The sequence below is a fragment of the Molothrus ater genome, chromosome 6 (assembly GCF_012460135.2).
Source record: "Molothrus ater isolate BHLD 08-10-18 breed brown headed cowbird chromosome 6, BPBGC_Mater_1.1, whole genome shotgun sequence".
Classification (NCBI taxonomy): Eukaryota; Metazoa; Chordata; class Aves; order Passeriformes; family Icteridae; genus Molothrus; species Molothrus ater.
This window is the reverse complement of record NC_050483.2, coordinates 16,186,884-16,212,736: the sequence shown is the minus strand read 5'-3', so window position 1 is coordinate 16,212,736 and position 25,853 is coordinate 16,186,884. Positions and strand designations below refer to the sequence as shown.

General features: G+C 52.9%; 2 protein-coding genes across 4 annotated transcripts; one reads left to right on the top strand and one right to left on the bottom strand.

Moving 5' to 3' along the window:
- Positions 1–8,162: 8,162 nt before the first annotated feature.
- On the bottom strand, positions 8,163–15,496 carry LOC118687791 (cytosolic 5'-nucleotidase 1A-like). 3 transcript variants are annotated; one of them, XM_036384924.2, is made up of 7 exons: positions 15,391–15,496; positions 14,004–14,062; positions 13,180–13,347; positions 12,712–12,841; positions 12,096–12,218; positions 10,847–11,025; positions 8,163–10,319 (listed from the first exon to the last, which is right to left on the bottom strand). In XM_036384924.2, exons 2-7 carry the CDS (start codon positions 14,046–14,048, stop codon positions 10,017–10,019), a joined length of 948 nt encoding a protein of 315 aa, XP_036240817.1. In that variant the 5' UTR covers positions 14,049–14,062; positions 15,391–15,496; the 3' UTR covers positions 8,163–10,016. The 3 variants fall into 3 exon arrangements, with proteins under 3 accessions (XP_036240817.1, XP_054371260.1, XP_054371261.1); XM_054515285.1 differs by having other exon boundaries at positions 15,387–15,460; XM_054515286.1 differs by lacking the exon at positions 12,712–12,841 and having other exon boundaries at positions 15,387–15,485.
- A 3,849-nt stretch (positions 15,497–19,345) lies between these two features.
- Positions 19,346–22,091, top strand: SYT8 (synaptotagmin 8). The gene is made up of 8 exons (XM_036384546.1): positions 19,346–19,451; positions 19,816–19,973; positions 20,103–20,201; positions 20,413–20,580; positions 20,773–20,940; positions 21,135–21,252; positions 21,636–21,769; positions 21,858–22,091. Exons 1-8 carry the CDS (start codon positions 19,346–19,348, stop codon positions 22,089–22,091), a joined length of 1,185 nt encoding a protein of 394 aa, XP_036240439.1.
- The last annotated feature ends 3,762 nt before the right edge of the window (positions 22,092–25,853 follow it).

The window sequence follows — 25,853 nt, the reverse complement described above, 5'->3', positions numbered from 1 at the left end:
GGCCGTGACTCAGTCCCCGGGAAAGGGGAATAAACACCATGAAATCAGTCACGAGATGCCTGCCCGGCCGCGCGTGCCCCGTTCTGGACTGCCTTTAGCTTCCTTCTACTGGGCTGGGTTTTTTTCTTTTTTTTTTTTTTTTTTTTCTTTCCAGGTTATCTGGCAGTTTTTTTCCCCCAGGGGAGTGGAAAGAGGGGACGCACAGCCCCAGGCAGCAGACCCCCAGCTCCTCGCGGGGCTCGGCTGCTCAGGGGCCTGGGCCACCCTGCCACCCGCTGTCACCGCTGTGCAGGGTTCAGTGTTTCACTGTGCACCCCTGCCCAGGGGGCCGTGGCAGCTCCCCAGCCCTGTGTTTCTCCCTGGCCCCAGGACACCTCCAGTTTGAGGGACTCATCCCTCCAATCCCTCCGAGCTGGGTGTTTCTGGAGAAGATGGGCATATCCTAGGCCACAGCTTTTTTGGGGGATGTCAAGCCATATCTGCCCCCCCAAAATGCACTGTGGTAGTACTGTGCCACCTGCAGCCACCGAGAACGATGCTGGTGCAGGGCAGAGCCCGGGGGGACGCAGGTCACCAGCAGTCCCTGAGGTCTGCCCTTTCCCCAAAACGCAGACTGAGTACTGGGATGGGTTCTTCACCACCACCAGAGTGTCGTAACAGGGTTCAGAGGTGCCACGCCACCAACTCAGGAGGCCACAGCTAATCTCTGCCCAGTTTGCCGCGACAGAGCTCAAACAGAGCCACGAGACCTGCTAGAAAAACAATAAAAATGAAATCGGATTTACAGACATTTTCCCTTCCAAGTCCTGAGGACTGGAATGGTTTGTTTTCTTGCTCTGCTTGTGCGTAGTTGTGGGGACGGGAAAGCAGCAGCCTGTGGGACAAGCTGGGCACTGCTGGAGTGGGGGACCCCTAGCTTTGTGATGAGGTTCCTGTCTGTCTCCCGTCACATTCGTGTTCATGAAACTTCTGTAAAATTGCTGGGTCATGTCACTAGCACCTCACTTGCACCAACTCCTTCCCACACTCCGTCCCTAAGCCTCTTCCATCCTCCCATGGCCTCACACAGGACCCTGCTGCCCTGGGTGCATGCTACCCCCCCAGTTGTGATCCATCCCAAGTATTTTTAGAGGGCATTTCTGCCCTGGGCTGTATCTTGTCCCACGAGCTCTCCAAATTGCCCCATCTTGGTCAAGCTGATGGGGCTTCAGGAAAACCTGCCACCTGCCTGTGGGGCACAGCTGCCATTGGGATGAGGATTTCTGGAGTGATCGCTGGACACATTGGTTGAACCTGGTGGGTCCCGTTATTTTGGCCAGCACCTGCTTCCCTCCTGGCCCTGCAGGTGTGTGGTCAAGCTGAATGCCACTGACCATGAGTCAGCAAAACCCATTGCCCTCCCGGCCCTGAGGCACTGCATGACTCAGCAAAATCCCGTGTGGCTCATTCAGGCAAGGGGCCAAGGCATAGCGGGTCCGCAGCACCGGCAGCCTGACCCCAGAGGCATCACTGCTGCTGCTGCTGCTGCTGCTGCTGCTGCTGCTGCTGCTGCTGCGGGCTCCAGCTCACAGGTCCCCTCCTCTCATCCCCCTGGATGCTCGTGGGCAGGAGTGGGTCAGACATAAACCAGCCCCACCGTGGCCCCATCCAAGCAAACCCACCATCCCGAAGGGCTCTAAACCCCTTTACAAATGTGCTTTGCAGACAAAAAGGACAGCCCTGATGCCAGGCCCAGGCCTCCCCTACGTCCCTTATAGGCTTTCCTGGAGCCTGTGGCAGAGCAAGTGAAGTACCAGTCCTCCTCCCTTCTCTTTGAAGTGGCTGGGAAACTGTAGCTGGCCAGAAAACCTGCACCTTGGCCTCCAGGCTGGGGCACCTATGGTAGCTCCTCCTCAAGTGTTTCCAGTCTGGCCAGTCTCTGCTAGAATCCCATGGCTATGGAGTGGGCTCCAGAGTGCAGGGATGGGCCAGTGAGTACAGCATACTAGTCACGTACCATCACACAGCAAAGTGCTTCGGCAAAGAACTCTGGACCCAGGCTGTGTCTGTTTCTTTGATTCCAGGAGATTAGAGGCAAGCTTTCCTGTTATGAATGAGCCTTAGCTTGAGCTTCCTGGTAGCAGGGCTTGTTCCTCATCTGGGACTGCTCTCATAACAGTACGAGAGGCTTGCTGCTTTTTGAACTGTTCTAAGTGACTTACATGTCCCATGTTTCCAATGGTTTAATGGGAAAAAAGGAGAATGGGGCTGTGTCAGGGAATATTACAGTAGTGATCCTTTCCTGGGTGCTTGCAGGATGGGAAGGACTGGGGGTCTTATCCCCCGAGTTTTTAACCTGTCTTTGTCCCTTGGCACCAGTAGTTTTGGAGCTGACACTGCAGTGCCTGCATGCTGGGAGGCCAGTGGCTCCAGCAAGGAGACAGGATTTCTGCTTTCAGGCTCCCTCAGCACCTCTGTGGAATGTTTGCCCTGATGTTAAAGCCTTAAGAAGTACAGTGAGTATGTTTAACCAGGAGCTGGGACCACGTCTGGGTATTTAAAGGCTGGGACTGTGAAAGTTGCACCATATTATCTTAAAAAGATAGAGTAGCACGAGCCTGGGCTTAGGGTTTTTTGCACACTTTTCCTTGTTTGTGGAGCAAACAGGGAATGCCACGGCTGAGGTATCTAGAGAACGTGTGAGACACAATGGAGGAGTCTATCTCTCCTCACTCCTATTTTTGTCACAGTGGATGAACCCCTTTCCTTGCTGCTCCGTCTCCCTAGCACCCTGCATCCCCTGTGGCTCCAGGGGTGAACCAGCGCATCTTCCCCTGCAGCCCCAGCTGTGGGTGTGGGGTGACACGCCCCTGGGGCCCGGCCATGCTTTTGCAACCTCCCTGCCTGCTTGAGAGGATTCCCAAGGTGGGGTCAAATGACTAAGCTCCAATAGCTCCAGTTGGGAAGGGCACCCCAGCTCTGGGAGGTTGGGGTCTCCTCTGCAAGTGACACCTGGTTGTCCCATCTGCCCTTTGCTCCACAGGCAGGGACCTGATGCAGCTTAGTTTATAAACATAGAATCCTTAAGGTTGGAAAAGACCCTTAAGATCTTCGAGTCCAACCAGCAACCCAGCACTGCCAAGTCCCCCACTAAACCATGTCCCTAAATAACACATTTGCATGGCTTTTAAATGCCTTCAGCGATAGTGATTCCACCATTTCTCTGACCAGTCTGTTCCAATGCCTGATTTCAGGGAATAAATTTTTCCAATATCCAGTCTAAAGCTCCTCTGGCACAACTTGAGGCCATTTTCTCTCATCCTGTCATCTGTTACCTGGGAAAACAAGCTCCCACCTCACTGCAATCCCCTTTCAAGCAGTTGTAGAGAGTGATGAAGTCTCTCCTGAGCCTCCTTTTCTCCACACAAAACACCCCCAGCTCCCTCAGCCTCTCCTCATAGGACTTCTGCACCAGACACTTCACCAGATCCACTGCCCTTCTCTGGACATGCTTCAGCACCTCAATGACTTTCTTGTAGTGAGGGGCCCAGAACTGGGCACAGGACTCGAGGTGCAGCCTCACTGGCACCAGTACAGAGGGACAATCATTGCCCTAACCCTGCTGGCCACTCTATTTTTGATACAGGCCAGGATGCCACTGGTTTCCTTGGCCACGGGAGCACACTGGCTCATGTTCAGTTTCAAATGCCTTATTTTTGGGGGGCTCTAGCAGGTCTCCCATTTGCAGTTTGGCAGACCTCTGCCAGGGTTGCTGCAGTGGTCTCTTTGTCCTTACACATGGCTGTGTGTTTGCCTTCACCCTTTCCTCAGTGTTTTTTCCCTAAATTTATTTATCACAGCAGCACCAATGTTGTGAACTACAATGACCTACAGGACAAGGAAAGCTTCAGCTCAGAGATGAAGATTATTTTTTTGCTCAGCTGTGGGTGGGATTTTTAGAGGGCGTCTTCAAATTCAAGAAAATGCATTTCTGATTTTGAAGCTCGTTGCTAAAAGGAAAGAAAACCAGTCTCCTGTCTGAGCTGAGCAGAGCCTACGGGTGCACAAGCCTGGGCAAGTCTGGTTTCAAGCAGCCTGTCTCTGCTGGTGCTGGTGTGAAGGTGCTGGATGCAGCTCATTAGTGGAGCCTGATTCACCATCCCTGAGATCCCAAGAGAAGCAGTAGTAACTTTTTCCCGGCATGGTGCCAGGACTTCACCCACTCCTTACACCATTTCCTAAACTGATGTACAATTCACAAGGTGAGGGTGCGTTTTGCAGTGGCGCTGGCACATCCCAAACTACACCCTTTTTCAGGGTAACACCCACAAAAGCAAGACTAAATGGTGGTTTAGTAGCAGCTCTGGGTGGTGGGAAACCTGGGAGCAGAGGAGGGGTTGCACTGAGCACAACAAGGTGACTCATGCAGCCCTGGCCATTGTGTCCCAGTGCTGCGGGCACTGGGGAAGATGTTCTTGGCATCACGGGTGGTGGCAATCCCCAGTCCATTCATGCTGGCTGTCTGGGGCTCGCTTGGAGGCACAGCTGGCCAGCAGCCTGCTGAAACATGTTCTGGCTGCCATCATGGGCTGCAGTGACCTAGGGGAAATGCTAAGTGGAGTTGTGGAAGGCCAAGGCTGGTATTTTTTCCTTTGGTGTCCCTCACGCTGCAAACCGTGATCCTGCTGGCAGGTGAGGGTGGCTCACTGGTGGCCGTGTGACACAACTGGATGTCATAACAGGCAGGAGCCCTGAGCATGGCTCCCTCCTCATCAGGGCCATTTGCAGCAGCCTTCAAGCATGGAGTGTTTTCATCACATCTTGCTCTTCCATCTTTTTTAGCTATTTAAAAACAAAACCCAGAAAGGATTTCATAAGTGAAATATATTTACTGTCTTTAAGATTCTGAGCTGCTCTGGTGTCTTCACTAGAGTTTACTTACACATTACCCTGTCTCAGTGGGCTGCTGCCAAGCTTGACATCGCCTGTCCCTGTGTCCCACGCATTTCGTGGCCCTGCCCAAATCCTTGCCACCTCCACACCACCTGCCCGCTCCTGACCCCGCTCGGCGTTGGATGTTCTTCGTCATCCCCTGGCCCATCCTCCCCTATGGCTAGTGACACACCTGGCACCCACCTTGGGGAGGAGGAGACCTGCCTCTCCCTGGCTGCAGGCCCTGTCTGCTCCTCAGGGCAGGGATCTCATGTTGTTTGCCTCACCTGAGTTATTTTGCAGCAGGCTGAAATTGCGAGGGACGGGCAACAACAATCGTGGTAGACCCTGGCAGCAAGGCAGCGTGACCCGTGGCTGACAGGATGGGGTGATAAGTGACAATGATGGTATTGATTCATCCCCACCCACGCCAGGATGTGATGGAGAACACAGGGACCCAACTCACCTTATCACCATCTTGAGCAATTCCTGCTTCTGTCCCCCATGTAAGCCTGACTTGGGACAGGGGGTATTGGCATGCTGGTGGGCTTTCCATCATGATGCAGAGAAGTGCCTCCAGCCATGTCCAAGCACACATTTCATTTCATTTGCCAGCACTAGATGTCATTTAATTATTTCCTTTAGTTTCCAGCAGAAGCTGCCCTAAGATGACCATCATTTTTACAATCATGTCTCTTCCACATAACAAAACACTGAAGCAATTGACACTCCTGATCCTGAGAGGAGTGTGAGGTCAGAAAGATGAGGGTCAACACCCCATTGCAACCCAAGAATCAGCTTAAAAGTTGCAATGTGTTTTCTTGGAGTGGGAGCAACCAGCTCTCAATGGTTATTTGGTAAATCAATCTGGACCTCCTGGGGCAGTTTCTGCTGTGTCAATATTTCCACAAAGGCTCTGAATTCTAATTTATTGTCACCTTTCTGCTAAGCTCCATCTTTACTTGCCACCACAGCCACTATTTTAAGTGTGACTGCCTGGGGTTAAGATCTTGAAACCAGTTTTAAGCACGTTGGCAAACACAGTCTGTGGCTTTGCACACCCTCTCTCTGACCTTCTACATGCACGACAGCCTGTTAATAATTTTTTGCAGCGTGGGACGTGACATCTTGGCCTCTCTGGCTGAGAAGTCCTGAGTGTTTCTCAAGGTACACTGCCACCAGGGTGACTTAGGGTTAAGGTTATGGTCAAAAATCTAAAGATGCCTTGCTCAGTGCTCATGATCAAAGGTGCTTTTAGGTTAGGGAGGTGTGGGAGCATCCTTGGCAGACACTGCAGCCTCCAGCATCCTCTCCCTCTGCAGCCAGGAGTCAATGAAGCTGAACAGCTCGGACACTGCCACTGCAGATCTCTGTTAGCAGATAAATACACGTCAATCTTCCCTCCCTGCAGTACCATCATTTCATAAAACCCTTTCTCTTGCTTAGCACTGTGTTGTTTTGTTTTTAGCATTGCAACCCTAAATTGACTGCTGCAGTGAGGGAGGGATTAAGGGCATGGTCCTGGGCAAAGGTCTCCCATAACTCCTCAAGGCCAACCAGCTGCAGCCTCTGATCCCTGGGGTCACGCGCTCCACCCTGAAACAAGGGCCACTTGTTTGGCATCGCTGGCAGAACTGGGCCCTGCAGAGGAGGCAGCTGCCCTGCCTGTGGCTGAGAGGAGTAGGGGCCCACTTCCTTTTCTGGACCACGAGGGTGTCTCAGAGGGGAGCCCAGACACCAGGCAGCTTTGGCTGGGGTTGTGCAGGGTTGTTGGAAAGCAATGGTCAGAATCAAGTGCAGGTCCTCAGAGCCCCCTGTGCACTTCTCTTCCTGGAGTGGAACCCAGCAGGGTTTAGAGGGAGCCTATCTGTGGTGGTGACATGGCACTGTGGTCTGCTCCTGCCTTGACGAGGCCAGTGAAACCTGAGATGGGTATCAGAGAAGCATGCCATGACCAGCCCCAGCAGCTAAACCCTCTTCAGGTTGCAGCAGCGGCACAAGACCTTGGAGCATCAGCAATGCCTTGAAGGAGGGAGCTTAAGATGCCTCAGAAAGCCAAAACCTGAGGAGCATCCTAAGCATAAATGAACTTATTACAGCAGCCTCTAAGACAGAAACAGCAAGTTTGTCCTTGCAGCAGGGCATGAAGCTGCAGCAGTCCTTGACAGAGGGTGTTTTCGATGGCACATCATTGGAGCAGGGCAATAAGGGCAGTTTTGATGCTACAAGGTTGAACTATGGCCTGAAATAGCTGTACTTGGCCCTATATGATGCAACCCCACAAGTCCTGAGTTTCCTTCCTTTTTTCCTATTTTGGGCATGTTTTGCCCTGTCATCCCCCACTGTGCTGACAGTGCTGGAAGAAGTCATGTGGCGCTTTCCCGCTGCCCTAGCATCCCACACACTGCAGCGGCTCACGTGGGCCTTCCCCACCACCCTTGACTCAGCTAAATTCCTCTTGCCCAAGGTGGTGACCAAGCTCCTGCTGGCCCTGTCCAGGCATCAGCAAATGCGATGGGTCAGGGTGGTGGAAGATGCCCACAGTCACTCCAGCACTGGGTCCGTGTCCCCAGCAGCAGCTGCCATGGAAGCAGCTGGCTGTGTGTGGCAGGCAGGGTGGGAGGTGGGGGCTTGGATCCCGGCACTGAGCCCAGTGGTATCTGACCTGCACAAAAGTGGGACAAATATCTGCACCTGCTTACTGAGCATGTTTGAAGCATCCTGTAATTAATGTTTGTTCAGCTGACGGCTGCTTAGCATTATTAGCGAATGATGAGTGGCTGATGTTGTTGATGTTGCTACCTCGAAACATCTAATTTCAGCATCTGCACTGAGCAAAAGGGCCATGGGCCAGACGGCTGGTGCCAAGATCCTGCCAGGCTTTGCTTCTTTGGAGGTGGCTTCCTATCAAATCTGTGCACATGGGCATCCCTGCCCTGCCTTAGCAACCCTGAGTTTGGACCCAAACAGTGGCCACAAAGGCAGGGACAGGACCTCTGCCAGTGGCATGTCAGGGCCAGCAGCTGCCCTTGCTAAGGCAAGAAGTGCAGAATCCCATGCTCAAGGTAGCAGGACTGAGCTTGGAGACAGATACAAGATGACATTCAGGCACCTAATCCAAAGCCCACTGAAGGTTTCTTGTGTGTTTAAGCCATTTTGATGAACATGCCAAACACCTGATAAGTAAATAAATGTATGTAAAGGAGCACTGAGTTATCCCACCCTTCCTCCCACACTGCTAGACACAGGCATGAGGAACAAGCACTCACACTGGGATGCTTGTTTATTTATTTATTGGAGGGGGGGGAAATAAGCTTTGGTGAGAGTAACACTTGTGAAGCCTTTAAAAGAATTATTTTCTGATTACACTGAGGTTAAAACAACCAAGCCAGCATTGTCTTTATCTCCTTGCCCATAATCCCGCTGACGCCTGAGCAGCCAGATTGTGTTTTTTAACAAGGCGTTTCTGGATAGCTGGCAGGGATTTGAGGTGCCATGTCCCCAGGCAGCACAGTGGCCTCTAGTGGCAACTCACATCCAGCCCTGGGGAAAGAAACCTGCAGGTGAACCTCGCAGATTCCTTGTTCCCCAGGAAAATTAAGAACTGAGTCCAAACTGCCAGAGGAGAGGCATCCCTGTTTGGGGTGTGGTGTGATGTCAAGCAGGGTAACCGAGCACACCAGGTACCCCATGTGCAAGGAGCAGTTGCTCCTGAGACCCCCACCCATGCCCTCCACCCACAGCTCTGGAGATCCATTTAAGGTTGGCCACAGTTCCCAGTCCTGCCCCAGCCCCCGTAGTGCCGGTCTGCAGCCCGGGCCCCTCCATGGCTTGTGCTGCAGGCAGCCTATCTCCAGTGCCCTCTCCTGGTGGGACCTCAGTGCTGGGCTGTAGCCTTGTCCCTGTCTTGCAGCTCCAGGAGCTGAGTGTCCCACGTCTCTGTCTCCTAAAAGCACTCTGGGCAGTATGCATGTCTATGGAAAGCTGTCTTGTGCTAGAATCTCTTTTAGGAGGAGGAATATCTTGGGCTTTCTTTCTTCAACCTATTCACCCATTTCTAAAAGGTTTGTAGGTCCTTTACAGTTTTGAAGTCTTTCTCCCTCTTCTGAGTTTGGCTGGAGCTGCCTGAAGCACTCACTAGCACATCACTCTCCTCAGGAAACCAAGATGAGTGTGTCCAGTGAGGGACAGTCTTGAGAGCTCTCTTTAGGCAGGTGGGAATAAATAATAGAATAATAGAATAATAGAATGGTTTGAGTTGGAAGAGACCTTAAAGATCAGCCAGTTTCAGCCACCCTGGTGTGAACAGGGACACCTTTCACTAGACCAGATTACTCAGAGCTCCATCCAACCTGACTTTTGATACTCCCAAAGATGGAGCATCCACAACTTCCCTGGGCAACCTATTTCAGTGCCTCATCACCCTCACAGAAAAGAATTTGTGCCTAATATCTGATCTAACCTGCCTTTGTTCAGTTTGAAGCCATTCCCCCTTGTCCTGTCACTACATGCTTTTGTAAATAATCCCTCCCCATCTTTCCTGTACATTCGCTTCGGGTCCTGGAAGGCCGCAGTTAGGTTACCCTGAAGCCTTCTCTTTTCCAGGCTGAACAATCCCAATTCTCTCAGCCTTTCCTCACAGGAGAGGTGCTCAATCCCTTTAATCATCTTGGTCTGCCTCTTCTGGACTCAGCTCAACAGGTGATGTCCTTCCTGTGTTGCTCAATCTTGGGGACAGTCTGAGCACAGCCAAAACTAGCATTTTTTTTCTTGCTCCTTTCATCTTGTGTGTATGGCATTAGCTTCACTAATTTGAGAAAAGTCCCCAGGTCCTACATGGCAGGTAGGTGTAGTCCTCAGTGTCAGAGCAAAGGTGTCCTCCCATCCTGGAGCAGTTGTGTCTTTTGGCTTTATCCTAAGACGTAAAAAACCTCTTATGAGGAGCAGAAATATTCATCAAGCTTTGCATGGGAGTCCATGCTCTCGTTCCCTTTCCCTGAGATTTGCTTGCTGCACATTAGATCTTTCCTTCTCCACCAGAAGTTTTGCCTCCAACTGACCCAGTCCCGTGTTGCTGGGAGGGAGGACTGCTGGCCTGCAGCCCATCAGCAGCAGGAGGGGACCCAGGCAGAGGGTACCCCCACATTCTGGGCCCCTTGGATGTTATGAAGCCCATCATCAAAGAAAATGTGAGGCTGGATCTGGGCGAGGATGGGGCCTTTGGGAGCCCCATCCATGAAGAAAGCCTCGTCGATGGGCAGACCCCATTCCCGGAGCGTTTTGATGGCTCGCACGCCCATGTCCCGGCCGCTGCGCGCTGTCACCAGGTAGGTGCGGATGGGGGACTCTCCCTGGCCAAACTTCTTACGCATCTTCCCGAGGTGCATGGCAAAAGCCTTCAGGGGACCCTGGAAGGACAGCAAGACAGTTGGGAGTGTGTGGGAAATAAGGAAACACCTGCTCTGCCTGTACAAGCCACTTGTTCCTCCCTCAGGCTTTCTCAGGGCTCTGCAGAGCACACAATGCCTGTGGGCTCCAGGACCGGGCAATGATGGGACTGGGGATGTGCACTGTGGTCCCTGGGAGGAAGGCGAGCCTTGTGGTGCTCATCCCAATCCCAAAGTGACCAGCAAGGTACATCCCAGCAAGCAGTGCCTCTGGGTCTGAGTCCTGCAGGGACTTGGACAGCAAGAGGTCACAGCCTACAATAGGTGGTGTTTGGATTAGCCACAATCCTAGATATTTAGGGCTTATTTACAGGAGATAACAGATCCATTTCCAGTGAGACTCCAGATCAGGCCCACACCAGGGACTGAGTAGTGGATGCATAGGGGCTCTGTAAGGATTTCTGCTTTTGTGACTGTTCATGCCAAAGCCCTAGAAGGGGAGACGGCAGAGCCTGTGGGTGCCCATGGAAGTGAGGTGGCACGCTCACCTCTCCTATGGGGACGGCCTCCATGGCCCGCTCGTACTGCAGTGCCCCCTCCAGGCCCTGCTCCTGGAAGATCCGGTCTGTCTCGTCCGAGAAGAGCACGGCGTCCCCGTCAAACGCCACGCGGAGTGGAGTTCTGGGAGCCTGCACCTCTTGCTGGAAGACGAGCGCCGCTGAGACCCCTGTGAGGCAGAGCAAGCTGGGGTCAGGAGGGACAGCCCTCCCTGGGGCACCCCATGCACAGCCAGCTGCTCCCCACGCATCTGCTGCAGCCCTGACCCACATCACCATGCCAGGGCCTCCAAGTCAGGGAGCTTTCTGGGGGAGTCAGCCCAGCATTTCCATGGCTCTGTTATCCCCTGAGAAAGTGCTGCTGATCAGAAACCGAGGTCTGGGCAGATACTGAAGTGTGGTAAGAGATGGTGGGTGGTTGTCAAGGCATGAGCAGCCCTCCTCCTGGTGCTTGCTCACCCTGCCAAGCCTCAATCTTTAATGCCCAGACTTAGCACACTGTGATGTGAATAATATGGGCTGGCATCTCCATTGATTGTGGTAATTGGCCTAATTATAGTCTCTTCCTACAAGCTGCTCCCTGCCCAGCCTCATATGTGGACCCAGGCTCCCAGATGGGAGACACTTGTCAGGGCAATGATTCTCTCAAGGAGGTTCCAGGAATGTGCTGTGTGGTGAAGGAAAGTCCAGGCTGCAGATGGCTTGCTCCTGACCTTGAAGGACGGTGGCCAGCTGATATGCTCATATCCAAGTGAATTAATAAGAAGGTGATTAACCCCATTAGAGGAGTTGGGGAGACTGCACTTCCTCTGCTTGAGGGCAGACATGTGCTTACTGAGCACACAGAAACTCTGCATGTACCAAGACAGTAAATTTCTGTGGCATCCTCACAAAGCCCTGGGAATCGCTGATAAACCCTCACTGATGAATAGAATTGCATTTTTGGTTAGAAAGGCTTAAATGTCAGGCAGGGAATGACCAGCCCATGGCAGAGCTGTGCTCAAAATGATGCATAATGCACTTAGTGACTTGTGAGGGCATCTGAGCAAGCCTGGTGTGTTTGCAGGCTACTGGTAAGGACAGAAAAGGAAACTGAACTGTTCAGGACTGTACTGGTAATCAATGTGCCATTCACCCCTTGTCCCTGTGAAATCACAGGCTCTGGTGTTGTCTCTTGCTACTGAGCCGCTTGGAAAAAGTGTGGTGGGTTTGGGGCCATGGGATGGAGGGGAGAACGTACCTCTCCGGAGGGCGTTGCAGACATCTGTCCTGTCAGCTGAGAGGAACAGCTTGACGCCGTGGGACTTCAGGTACTGCGTGGAGTCCTCATCACTGACGAAGCAGAACTTGGAGATCTCCAGGCCTTCAGGACAAGGGATGTGAGTGAAATCTTATGGAGCAATATCTTCCTCACAGCCCCTCCCTGGTCCCTCCCTTCCTGGGTATCGGTGTGCTTTTCTGCAAGAGCTCAGGGCAATGAATTTCCCAGTGATGTATGGGGAACCTGCCTGTGTTCTTGCTGCATCTTCTTGACCTGTTGTTGCTCCTATAAAACTGCAGAGTGCATGTAAATATTCGCTCCATCCCTCTCTTAAATGAGCATTCCTCCTGACAGCACTCTGGGATTTAGGGTGGCTTTTTTAAACTTTTTTTTATTTTCAGTACCTGCCTGAACATGCCCAGGCCGTTCAAAATGCTGCAACTTCCTGGTGTAAAAGATATGGCTGAGGGGAGCTGGGGTCCAAGAGAACCCCTTCCCCTTGTATCCCCTGGCTCTCTTTGCCACTGATGATCCACTGTGGTGCCTGATCTGCTGTGCAGCCTCTCAGACACAGCCAGGGATGGGTCCCCCTTACGGTAGTGCTTGGCGCTGTTGATGATGCGCATGCCGCTCTCTGGGCTGTTGTTGGAGAGCACCAGGATGTCTAAGAGGTCCCTCTCTGCTGGGTTGCTCTCCAGGATCTTCTTGTTAACATACTGCACTGCCTGGGAGGAGATGGGACTCTTTTAAAGAGGCATGACTGCAGTACCTGTGCAGGGGTTCTTGTGCAGTTACGGTTAGTGGTTTGTGCTGCATCTGTCAGCTACGGCAAGGCTGGCATGTTATGGAGAGCCAGACAGAGCAACCATCCTGGAAAAGCCAGGAGGAGATGGACTGGTCAGGAGAACAGGTCTCAGTGCCCTGCAATGAGGCCAAGAGATCAGCACAGGTTGATGATGTGACAAACCCTGTGATGGGAGTTGAGATTTAAAGCTGGGGAAGCTGAGCTTTCACCCCATCCTGTGAGTGTCTGCATGTGCCCCATGCCAGGTGTGGGGCTCACCTGGATGAAGGCAAAGGCTGTGCCTGGTGGCAAGGGCTTGTCCTGGTTGGCCTGCTGGTGCCTTGTGTACTCCTCCTTGCCCTTCTCCAGGTAGAGCTTGTGCTCCTCCTCCAGGTTGAAGATGGCTCTGGTGGTCACAGCAACGACCAGTGCTGTGTTGGGGTCTTTCTGCAGGACAGGGAGGAAAGAGAAGTCAGGGGACAGCAGAGAAGGAGCTCAGGGAGATGGAGTGAGCAGGGGGCACCAACCAGAGTGGTGGGGTTGGGTGCTGGAGGTATCACCTCCGTGTCACGGTTCCTGATGCCAGAGGTACCACACCCTGTCTTCATCTTCAGGCCACTGAAGATGGGGCTGGCAGTTGTGAAACCCTAACCTGTCTGATAAGTGCCACATGCTCCAAGGACAGCTCACACAGAGGGGATTGCTCCATAATTTTGTTCTTTGTGGGGCCAGCACAGCCACAGTCATCTGTTTGTGCTGGGTTTCTTTGCACATAATGGTGGTACTACCCTTTGTTTGTGTCTGTTCTGGACAGCTGAATAAAATCTCTGTGTATGTAGAGAAGCTGCTGCTTTCTCCCTGGCTGCTCCAAAATTTAAGTGTGAGCAAATGTACCTGTCCAGTCCAAGCAACTGGAAATCACATGAACTTCACTGGGAACAAGAGCCCAGCAGCCACTGGGACAGCCACTTCTGCTGAAACCCAGGCACAAGCAATTCAGGCCACCACAGTTCTGGGTTGTGGTGTGTTCCCTTCTGTGGTGGCATTTCAAGGCTTGGTTTGGAAATACAGGATGTGTGTTTTGTAATGGACAGCCCTTTTACCTGTTTTACATTGGTGTTTATGACTGTGCTTTCCAGCTCTGCCATCTTCAACTCTCAGCCTTTAAGAGAAAATACAAAATTAAACCTACAGATTATAATGTAATCAATCTATAGTCATTCTTGAGAGGGGAAAGAGGGGAAAGGAGACAGGAAACATCCTACACACCAAGCATAGCAGCCCAAATGAACCTGTTTCTCCTGACAGCAGCGTTGCTCTGAGAAAAACTGTTCTAATAGCTCCAATTAAATGTGATGGAAAAATGGCTTTTCAAACACAGATCACTATTTTATTTTTACTTCTGTTTTTCTCAAAGAGTATTTTTCTCTGTGTGGAACTGCTGAAAGCTGTTGTGTAGCTCTTTTCCAAACAAAATAAGGCTGTCTTTAAAAGCCCAAGTAGGTTTCTAGTTCACATCCTTGTTGCCTTTTTTGCCACTTTTGCTTGAATGGTGAATTTGCATTTACAAATGAAAGAGTTCACTGCATCAGCAGCTCATTTGCAGCTGTAAAAAGCCGGAGTAAGTAGAAGAGTGTGGTGAGGGCTTGGATAAAGGCTGAGACCCCTGCGATGGGGCTGGTCTGCCCCTCCACAGCCCTGTGAGCCAGTAAGGCCCTAGCCGATTACTGTACTGGGGGGCTGGGCAAGCAAAGAGCAAAGCCAACATGCAGTGTAAAGGACAAGTCAGGGTTTCTACAGAGACCTGTCTTGTGCCCCAGTTTTATTTAATTAATGTTTATTGTTCAGGGACTGAAAAATGTTGCCTGGGCCAGTAGGCACCACTGGCTGATGCCAGCCGTGAGAGCCACAGCCTTGCTATGGGGGGCTCAGAGCTTCCATGTGCACTCCCCAACTGCCCCAGGAGTAGAAAGTCCTGCAGCAGGGCTACTACCCCAGCCAGAGCTGCCTGGAAAGCCAGGAGATGCTGAGCATCCCTCTGCTTCCTCCACCCCCTGCCCCATGCTGGGAAGGGGTCTCCTCCCAGAGAGGGTGGCAAACACCAGCCCAGCGCAGGCAGGAGCTTTCCTCCGACATAATCTCAGCCAAGTATTCTCTGAAAGTCAAAACTAAATGCAAAGGGGTAACGGAGCTGAGCAGCCCTTCCTGGTGGGAGAATCCACCTCTAATTTCTGCTTCGCTCTTCCAAGCACTGCAAACCAAGCCCGACTTCTCCTTTCCATCTGCCTGCCCCGACAGCCCGCAGCGCTGTTCGCACCCAGACACCCGGATCCGCACGGGCACACGTCTCGCTGCCAGACCGCAGGAAAGCCTTCCAGGCGGGCGCTGCTGGTCCCCGCAGCTCTTCCTACGGCTGCCTAGCAGGGAGCAGATGTTACCCCCTGCACACAGACAGGGTTCTGCCGGAGAGAAAAGCGCGCACTCACTCACCCTGAGCGCTGCCTCTGCTCCCGGCCCGGCCCGGCCCGTCCCGCAGCAGCATCCCGGCCGTGTCCCGCTGTTTATATTTCCCCCTGCCGCGCTGCAGGAAGCGGGCAGGAGCCGGGATGGGCGCAGCTCCGCTCCCCGGCGCGCTGGGATTTGTAGGCAGCCAGCTGGTTGGCGTCCTGCCCGGGCCAGACTGCATTTCCCGGCTGGCATTGCAGAGGATCACGGTCACCTGCGCCTGGCTTCGGACGCGGCCGCGGTCACCCTGGGGAGGGCACTCGGCGCTGTTCCCGCCTCCGCAGCTCTCTCGGCGCTTGTGCTCAGTGGCTGATCGCGGTCCACAAGCCGTGATGTCTTATTTCTGCAACTGGAGTGTTTATAGCGTGCCTCCAGTCCTCTCATTTTCCAGCCCCAGAATGGTTGTATTTTTGACGGAAAAAAATAGGGGTACCTGGTCCATAGTGACTGGGGGCAGATGCAGGGATGCGGGGAGCAGAGGCAGGTGCAGAGCGTGGCTGGGTGCAGCACGTTTGCAATTTTACTGTAATGATTTTTGGTCTCTTTTCCCTAATTTTCTGAAAGCCATGTCTCACATGCTGTCCTGAGCAAGGTTGATTTTGGGGCTAGGATTTTACTTTTCTGGGTAGGCTGTGTGGCACCCAGCCCTGTGGGGCTCATGGTACCAGGATAGTTCAACACCCTTTTTCTGTCCAAGACTGTGAGTGTCAGGGATGTGGGGGGCAGAGGGTGAGGGCAGAGCGGCTCAGGGACCCAGGACCATCCTGCAGCTTTTCCTTTGCTCCACTGTAGGAACAAGGTACACAGCCTGCCCAGCCTTGGAGACCAAATGGAGACCAAACTCATATGCACTAAGGCTGAACAGTTGTCCACCTGCATGACATCAGGCTATCACCAGGATCACCAAATCTCCTCCCAAAATGTGGGAAAGCACCAGGGTCCTGTGCAGCTTGGTCTCACTGAGGTCATAGAATCATAGAAAGATTTTGGTTGGAAGAGTCCTAAGGATCATCTAGTTTCAACCCCTTCCACCCGGGCAGGGATGCCATGCACCAGATCAGCTTGCTCAGAGTCCAATCCGACCTGGCCTTCAACTCTTCCAGGGATGAGGCCACAACTTCTTTGGGCAACGTGTTCCAGTGCCTCATTACCCTCTGAGTAAAGAATTTCTCCCCAAGATCTGAATCTCTTCTTTTTTAGCTGTCTCTAGCAAACCACCTGTTGAAAAGGCTACTTACATGCTCAGCTTTTAGTGTGCATATGCAGACCCCCTTTCCCTGGAGGATTTAAATATCCCTATTCCCCCATTCCCATATTGCATTTCTCTTGTGCATCCCTTGGGACTTCCAGTTTAGAGCAAAAATTTCCCCCAGAAGTTTTCTGCAGCATCATTCCTGCATCTCCTGCTCCTGGAGATGGTGCTTTCCTGAGCAGCAGGAGTGCAAGGCCCTTGTGAGTGTGGCTATTTTTTGGGTGGCTGAAGGGCAGCCCTAGCCCCTCTCCTGTGGCTAGGCACCTGTTGTGGCAATGCCTTGCTGGCCATGTGAAAATCTGGAAGGACTGGTGAGTCAGGGTGGTGGGGCAGAGCTGGGACAGGTCCCATCACTACCTCAGCCACTAGACACTGGCAGTTTTGCAGTATGGCTCCCTGCTTCTGACACCACCCCAAATTTACATGGCAATAAGGCAGGTTTTGGGCAGACTTTGCTGAATTGGCAGCAAGGGAAGAAGTTTACAAGCATAAATTTAATGCAATGGAAGCCTGTGAAATTGCTCCTGGCTGTGTGCCTGGTGCTTCTGTGTTGGCGCTGGAGGATGAAACCACCCAAGCAGTATCCCCTTGTCCTGTCTGTCCTTCCTGCCGTGTTGCAGCAGAGCATTCCTGTTCATCCACACACACGTTTTGCAGGCCCTCACACAGTGTATGCCCTGTGGGCCAAGGAGCTGGGCTTCCCAAGGGCAGAGCTGGGCTTCCCAAGGGCAGAGCTCACCAGCGGTGGATGCAGTCATGAACCCATCCCCTTGAAAGTGTCCATTCTCTTGTGCTAAGTGCCTGCAGCCACACATTTCAGCCCAGCATCACTGCAGGGATAACTTGGAGAAGCAATTTCCCAGTGCCTGGAGCTGGGCAGCAATGCCCTCCAGCTTCTGGCAGGCAGGAGGGCAGGTTTTGCTTCCTGGTCCAGCAGGGAGTTCCCCGCTGGCTTTTTGCCTGCATGAACACTGCTTGGGTCAGCAGCGAGGTGGGGCCGGCGGAGCTGCTGGGGCCACCTGGCTCCTGAGCTGGCAAAGCAGACTTTCCTGTTTGGGCTGTGCAGTGCAGCCACCATCCCTTCTGCACCCTCCGCTGCGTGCCCACTGGGCTCCCATCTCACAGCATGCCCCTGCCACACGTGCTGGCTTGACTGGAGCCTGGGCAGCAGGGAGGGCAGGCTGACGCTGGGAAGGACACTTGTCGGTAAGTCTGGATTTGGGAACCCAGTCAGCGCAGGGTGGGAGCGAGAGTCAGGGTTCCCCCAGCCCCTTTTCCAGGAACATGGATGCTCAATGCTCCCAGCAGACTGCCCACTGAGACTGTGCCTCCTGTGCCGGACCGCAGCAGGACTGTCCCCATCGTTCCCAAAGTGGTGGCTCAGTTCATTCTTCGGGGTTAGGATAAAGGTTTTTTTTAACCAGGGTCAATGTTAGACTAATGTAACACAGCCTGTGGCAGGCAGAATGTATTGGCACTCCTAATTGTGTGCTGGGTGGATGCCTGCTTGCCTGTGCTGTCCTATCCACCCCTCACTCCAAAGTTGCCACCTGGCACCTCTAAAATACCTGAGTGATGCTGCGGGTGTCCAATGACATAGAAGTCCCAGGTGGCCCTGGACAAGTCATTTAACCTGCACCTCATTGTCTCAGCAATGACAGCACAGGGGTGACAGCAATTCCCATGTCTGTCCAGCCCCCTGCCCACAAGCAGCAAAGCACACTGCTGGAAAAAGAAAGGGTGCTTGCTGGCTTCACAGGCTCAGTGAAGGGAACTGCAGACGTGGTTTCGTGCTCCCAGGGAAGATCCCCATGCAAGGAGTACCTTGGGATGGGCAGAGCGAGGTGGAGTTGGCTGCTTGAGCGGGGACCCAGGCCGGGCAGGAGGCTGGGCAGCCCCAGGCACAGAGCTCCCACCCGTGCCGTGGTGGCCGCAGACCCTCTGCTCCCCGGGCAGCACCGCTCGGGGCACACCTGTCCCGCTGACGCGAAAGGAATTTGGCTATGAGGAAGTGTTCACGCTAGAATGAAAGCTTTGCCATGGGGAAAGCAATGCTGTAAAACCATCCTGCTTTAAATTTGAAGCCTTCCCTGAGGCTGTGTCAGCGTTGCCATGTGCACAGGCCGAGCTCACAGAAAGTTTCTGAGCCGAGCCGGTGTGGCCCCAGCCTGGTGGCGGCACTGCCACCGGCAACGAGGGCACCAGCCCTGTTGCAAGCCCAGGAGCCAACCTTACCTTAGGGAAAATAGCCAAAAAGGAGTGTTAGCTGATGATGGGGCTCTCCTGGAGCTGAGCAAACCCTTCAGCTCGCTCTGCCTGGTTGGGGAGGAGCCAGCACAAAATAGCTCTTGGTTTTTGTCCCCTACAGCCAAGTGATACCTCTTCTCAAAACTCCCTGGACACCCCAATCTCTCCGTTTTCAGCAGGCAGACTTGCAAGGATATGAAGGGGAAGGCTGCATGGGAGGGGCCAGCTGGCACAGAGCCCTCTCTGCCAGCAGCTCCCTCCCGCTCCATTTCACATCTCATTGTCAATGTGGCCAAGCTCTAATCGCTTACCCTGAGCTCTATATTTTAATTGTGTTTGTTCTCATTAGAGCCCTGGGCTACGGGCAGCACACGTGCTACTGGAGAGGAAATCCCCACCCTGTTAATTTTGCCTGTGTTCCCAGGTCACCCCAGATTAGCCATGGCAGTGGCAGCCAGGAAGGGCAGGACTACAGCCTCCCTACACACCAGCATCACCACCACAGCTTGGCCAGGCTCCCTGGACAGCTGGCTTAGCTGGATTCCATGTGAGTACAGCGTCTCTTGCCCTCCTCTCCCAGGCAGCATTACCTGCTGGGGCTGCTGGACTCTGAGGCTGTGTATTCACTTCACTCTCCCTTCAAATTCCATTTTCTAGTGGGCTCCATCAGGGAGGTATTACTGCAGAGTAGTACCACACTGCCTCAGGAGCAGAGGGTATCTTTGCTACCCATTTGGGGAATGGTTTTCAGCCTCAGTCTGCCTGCATGGGGCCTGTCCAGGATTCTAGGGGCAATTTTGAAAGTCCAACTCCTTAATGCTGAAGGACCAGGAAGAGGTTTAAATGTACTCTGTATGTTTTGCTTGGTTTTAACTCTTCTATCCAATTCCACTCCCTGAACATCACACCAGTACCCAAATGGGCTCTCATCACCGTGGCTGTGGCAGGGGCCATTCTCCTCCTTCTCTTCCTCATCTGCATCATCAAGTGCTGCTGTACCAAGAAGAAGCCCAGGAAGAAGGAGAGAATCGGCTTGTGTGCCGTCAGCAACCCCACCACGATCAACCTTGTGCGTCCTGCCTTCCCCTCAATCCCCCCTCCCTCCCCCCTGAGGGGTTTGCTGCTGCACTGCCCAGCCCCAGGGATGATGGGAGCACAGCATGGCAGGGACATGGCTGAGTGTTGCTCTCTGCCACAGGTCCAGCCCGAGATGGAGGACCTGGAGGGGGCTGGAGTAGAGCAGAAGCGGCGAGGAAAGCTGCAGTACTCCCTGGAGTACAACTTCCGCATGCAGGAGGTGGGGATGCTCGTGGCCATGGCACAGCAGGGAAAAAGCCATGCTCTTGCATGGCCACTCTTTGCTCCCACCTGCCTGCAGCCCACTAGCTCTCATGCCTGCATGCTGTCAAGGCGTTCCTCACTGTTGCACTCACTTCCCACTGTGCCCCCACTGAGCTGCCTGACCCCATCCTTCTCCACCCGGTGACCTTGTCCTCACTCCTCTCCAGCTGAAGGTTGGTGTGAAGCAGGCAGTTGAGCTGAAGGCCATGGACAGTGGAGGCACATCTGACCCGTATGTGATTGTCTACCTAACCTCCGATAGGAAGAAGAGATATGAGACCAAGGTTTATCGAAAAACCCTGAACCCCATCTTCAACGAGAGCTTCACTTTCCAGGTACAAATCAAAGCAAATGATGTTTTTCTGTTCCCATCAAGAGTGCTGCATAGACACTGCTCCCTGGGAAAAACCTCTCCATTCTAGGAGATGCTTGCACAGTCAGGACTGGGAAATGTAAGAGAGGAATACCCTCATGGGGCAGGGCTGCCCCTGAGGAGTGAGTCCAGGCTTTTGGGTCCTCCCCTGCAGGTACCCCAGGCTGAGGTGTCTGAATCCACACTGGTGATGCAGATCTATGACTTCAATCGCTTTTCCAAGCATGACATCATCGGTGAGGTCCGGCTGCCCCTGCGCAGTGTCGACCTGCAGCATGTCATTGAGCAGTGGAGTGACCTGGTGGTGGCCAGTAAAGTGGAGGTTGGTCCTGGTGCATGGGAAACTGCTGGGAGGGATGTGCAGTTGCTTGGCTTGCCACCACCCCAAAAAGCAAGCCCATTAGGGCAAGCATGAGAGTGGGGGAGACTCAGGAAACCTGGGGCCAGCCTGGTTGCTCCAGCCTCAGGTGAGCTTGCTCCTCTGCCTGGTACTAATTACTGCCATCTCCCTATCAGGAAGAGCATCTGGGTGAGATCTGCTTCTCTCTGCGCTACGTCCCCAGCACTGGCAAGCTGACCGTGCTCATCCTGGAAGCCAGGCAGCTGAAGCGGATGGACTCCGATGGACTGTCAGGTCAGTGGGGGCTGCTTGTGCTCAGACCTTCCTACTCCTGCCCAGGCCTCAGTGGTGGCACCTAGAGCTGCAAAGCCTTGAAAACTCCTGGTGTTAAGACCTGCTTCCTGCTGCGACCATCATATTCAGCCCTTGGCTGACTCCCAGCACAGATACTCCAGCTTTGGGCAGTACTGGAGGTGTCTCCCAGGAGGAGATGTCATGGCTGAATTGTACAGGGAGCTTGGCAGGAGGAAGCGAGCTCTGAGGTGGCTGTTTCACCATGAGGAGTGACAAGTGGGATGCCGTGGTCTCCTTGGGAATGGCTGAGGAAAGCTGTTTTGTGGCTGAGCTCTTCAGTCAAAAACTGCCACTTGTGCCAGGTGTGCCCTCTCTCTCTTCAGATCCTTTTGTCAAGGTGCATCTCATACTGAACAGGAAGAAATGGAAGAAAAAAAGGACAAGTGTGAAGAAAAACACCTTAAGCCCTTACTTCAACGAGGTGTTTGTTTTTGAGGTGCCTTTCAGTCAGATCCAGGTAGGTTTCCCTGAAGTGCCCAGGGCTGAGAAGGTGTCCACTGCAGCAAACCTCTTCCCACTGACCCTCTTTCTTGTGTCCCCCCCAGAATGTGGACGTGGTCATCTCCGTCTGGGATCATGACAAAGTGACCAAGAATGAGCCCATTGGCAAACTCCTCCTGGGCTGCCGAGCCACGGGCAACCAGCTGCGGCACTGGTCCGACATGCTGTCCAACCCACGGCGGCCCCTGGCCCAGTGGCACATCCTGCAGCCCCCAGAGGTGGTGGACAAAGCCCTGGGACTGAAGTCCCATCTCAAGCTGCCCCTGCACTCCAGATAGTGGGGGTCTCCTCCTCCACCCAGGGAGCAGGATGGCGGGCTTGTGGAGGAGTGAGGGGGTTCTGCTCAGCAAGCCCTGGACATGTTGGTCCCAGCTCATCATCAGCAAAGAAGGGCCTGGGACTCCTGGCCAAAAGATGATCTGGCTGCTGGTGCAGCTCCTGCTCTGTGTTACACCTGGGACAGGGCAGCTCAGCATCCCAGGGCAAGGCTGGACATGGAGCAGAGGGTGCTAGAGGGGATGTCATGGGTGCCCGAGCCAGCTCATCCCAACTGCTCATGGGCTGGGGGGGGAATACACAGAGCTTCAGGCTCATGCAAAACAGAGTCCATTGATATTTATAAAGCAGAGGGTTAACATGCTGGTGGCATGGGTGGGAAGTTTCTTTAGCGGTGAATAACTTGGCAAGAAGTGTGTTCATGTTTCCTGTGAAGGCTTTTAAACAAGACCAAGATATTGAAGAATGTAAGAGTCTTGAGAGAAGGAACACAGGTGGATGAGGAAGGTGTTGGAGATGTTGGACTAGCTTTTTAGTGCCTCTGCAATGTGTGCTCTGTGTCCTGGCTAGAGATTAAATGAGAAGCAATGTGGCTTCACATTTAGCCCATTCTCAGCCCATGATGATTTGTGCACACTAAGATGTGACTCGGGCTCTGGGACTCACCAGTGGCCAACCCTGTGCACCACATGGATGCAGATGCACAGTGTCAGCTCCTTTCACCTCACATGGTCTTACAGGAGTGGCACAGCAAGGTTTGCCCCTCTGGCACCTGGAGGTCCTGCCAGAGTGGAGGGGCTGAGGCTCTTGCTTTCACACTGTGATCACACCACCCTGGGAAAGGCTGGCTTGCAGCCCTCATGTCACTTCTGGGCAGGTTTCATGTTTAATCTGGGAGGGTTTTTGTGGCCACATGTCCTGCCCCACCCTGCTTTGTGGGGCCTTGGTGTTGGGGCTACCTAAGCAAAGATCTCTCCTAGAAGGATGAAGGCATTGGAGTGGTGCTGCTACATGCCCTTGAGCGTGCTGCAGTTTGGGGTGACTCCAGAGCAGCTTCTCTGAGTCATCTGCAGGAGGAAGCTCCCTGCACTGGGAATTGCTCCTGTTCTAAAATCCTTCTGCTACAAAGCAGCCACAGAACACAAGATCTGGGCTCATGCTGTGGAATTTTGGCCCCAAAGAAAAAAGTCCTTTTCACCACAGGGAGCTGCAGGCTCAGTGCTAATAGCTATTGCCTGGACTCTGGAGGGGAGAGAGCCTGGCACATTAATGAAAAGCTATTAATATTAAAAAGCACTTAATCTGTGATTACCCAGAGCTCCACAGAGCAACTATCCAAGAGTTAAACAAACATGAAGCTGAGGAAGATTATGAAAAGTCTCGATAGAGATTAATGACCTGAGCTTAACCATAAAAAGCTGCTGCTGTGTCTGCCTCTTGATGAATATTCTCCAGGCTTTGCTGTGGCTGTGAGGAGGGGAGAAATGACAGGGTGGTTTTGAGATGACTGTAACAAGTGAAGTGTGGCTTCTGCTGGGGAAACAGCATCTGCTGGCAGCCGCTAATGAGATGGAGGAGGAAATCAGTCACCTGAGAAAGACTTGTAAAGGGATGTTTTAAAGCCTCAGCTTTCAGTCTCAACATTAGAATCAGCCTAGAAGAGGCTGTGCCGAAGGGAACATCTCTGAATTGGGTTTGAGGATCCAAATCTATTGCCAGGTTGGTTTTTGGTGATGCGGTTGTGGTGTTTTAGGGCCATGCAGCATCCAGAAATGGCTTTTGGAACAGGCAGTTCTTATTTTTGTGTGTGTGTATGTGTGCTTTTTCCAGTCCCCCTATTTTGAAGTCATAGCCTTGAGGTTCACTGCATAATTTATGGAGCTGGGCTTAAATGTATGTGCATATTAGATGTATGGGCATGTATGTATGTGCAAAACAGATGCAGTTGAAGGAGGTGCAGAGACAGCCCCTCCTTGAGAACCATTACTTCCTCCCTACACCAGTGCCTGCCCCTTGTCTCTCCAGCTCTGGCCTTGCTCAGTGCCTGGATCGTCAGCACAGTGCTGGGTGAGCAGAGCTGGAGGAGAAAGCCCAGGGCGCTTTTAGGGGAAAGGCCAGGGAATGTGGGAGTGAGCACCCAGCTGGGCTGGCTCTGGGCAACCTGGAGTGAGCCTTTGTGCAGTAAATCTCAGCAAACTGAGTTGTTTGTTCAGGAGGGAGAGGCGAGCAGGTGGGGATGTTCTCCACCCAGCTCAGTTTTTAACGCACCGCCAAGGCTGCTTTTTCCCTCTGTCATCATTTCTCCTTCTCAGTAAGCCTTGAGTGCTTACAGCACGGCTTTGAGCACTCTCCTCCTCTGGCAGGATCCTCTTAGTATCTGCTGGCAGCTGTTTGAAGCAGGGCTGGTGGATCTGGCCTTCATTTCATGCCTTATTTCACCCCAAATGAACACAGCCTGCTCGGGAGCCTGTTTGCAGGAAGGCAGACAGCCCTGTCTCGTGTGCAAGCCATCTCCTTTTCACCTCCCTGTGGCCTTGGCGGGGGTGTTGTCCCTCATCGATCAAAGCCAGATGTCTGAGCATCTTCTGCCTCACCAATGCTCCTCCTGCACTCGGAGGGTGGAAGATGAGACAAGAAGAGAAGTAAAGGAGGGGGAAAACCAGCTCCTCCTCAGCTTTTGTCTGTGCTGTATTCCCGTGTCTGCACCTAGAGGGCAGGGCAGTACGTGCTCTGAGCTGGGTCTCTGTGTCATCTGGTCCGTGGCCCCCGCTAGAGCCTCACCAGCCAAGATTTCTTCTTCTGGAGATGGAGCCCGTGTTCAAGAGGGAGAGAAGGCAGCGATGCTGTGCAAGCCCCTTCCCTTGGCTGCACATCCCCTTGGTAGCCATGTGGCAATGCTGGGTGGCTTTTTCCAGGAGGCAGGAGCCAGCCCTTGACTGATCCTGCACCACAGGGGCAAAGAGGACTTAGCTGGTGGTTAAGAGGGGCAAAAGCAGGTATACAATCCATCCAAGGTGCTCAGGTGGTGGTTGGGGAGTTTGTCTCTCTGCATTTAATTAGCAGCTTTGCAGGTTAGTGGCAAGGCAAAAAGCAGGGCTTGGGCCAAGGAGAGGTCTGTTAAAAGATACAAGAAGCACTGAAAATTGAGTTGTTTGTTATTAAGATTTATAATCTCAATTATTTACATGCAGATCCAAGACTTCTGACCTCCAGCAGCCCCTCCCAAAGTTAATTATTCCCTCATTCAGTGATTTTTTTTTGTTATTTGTCCCTGCACTCAAGGAAATCAAATGGGAGGGATGCACAAGGAGAAGGCTGAGCCTCATATGTGCTTGTCACCAGTCGTCTGCAGTGAGACAAAAATGATTATGGGCTGTCATCGTTCGGCCTGGGTATGGGCTGGCTGTCCTCCAGCCACAGATTTTCTGGCTAGTCTTAGAGTTTTTGAGAAATGGAGAGCATCTAAGCTCCTCTCACTAGGAGCAAGCATGCCTGCTTTATAAATATTCCTTAGCTAGCATCTTTATGCCTTGCAATTTTATGGGCAAAATGTGTACTTTTGTCATGCATGGGCTTATTTTTTAAAAGCTCCAGTTCCTTACCCCTAGTTCCCTTTCTCTATCCTCTTTCTCCTAGTCTTTTCTCCCCCTTTTTCGTCCTCCCTTTTCCCAGGCCCTTTCCCCTGCTCTGACTGCTACTGGGGCTCTTGTATCTGGGAGTGTTCCTACCCCAGGTTGGGCTTGTTTTGCTTCTGGATACAGAAA

Excerpts from the sequence above, each read along its gene's own strand:
- LOC118687791 (XM_036384924.2), bottom strand. The coding sequence starts at position 14,048 with ATGGCAGAGCTGGAAAGCACAGTCATAAACACCAATGTAAAACAG. Across the intron at positions 13,348-14,003 it reads TAAACACCAATGTAAAACAG|AAAGACCCCAACACAGCACT; the intron begins GTAAAAGGGCTG and ends CCTGTCCTGCAG. Across the intron at positions 10,320-10,846 it reads AGGCCGTCCCCATAGGAGAG|GGTCCCCTGAAGGCTTTTGC; the intron begins GTGAGCGTGCCA and ends CTGTCCTTCCAG.
- SYT8 (XM_036384546.1), top strand. The coding sequence starts at position 19,346 with ATGGCAGTGGCAGCCAGGAAGGGCAGGACTACAGCCTCCCTACACACC. Across the intron at positions 19,974-20,102 it reads ACCCCACCACGATCAACCTT|GTCCAGCCCGAGATGGAGGA; the intron begins GTGCGTCCTGCC and ends TCTCTGCCACAG. Across the intron at positions 21,770-21,857 it reads TGCCTTTCAGTCAGATCCAG|AATGTGGACGTGGTCATCTC; the intron begins GTAGGTTTCCCT and ends TGTCCCCCCCAG.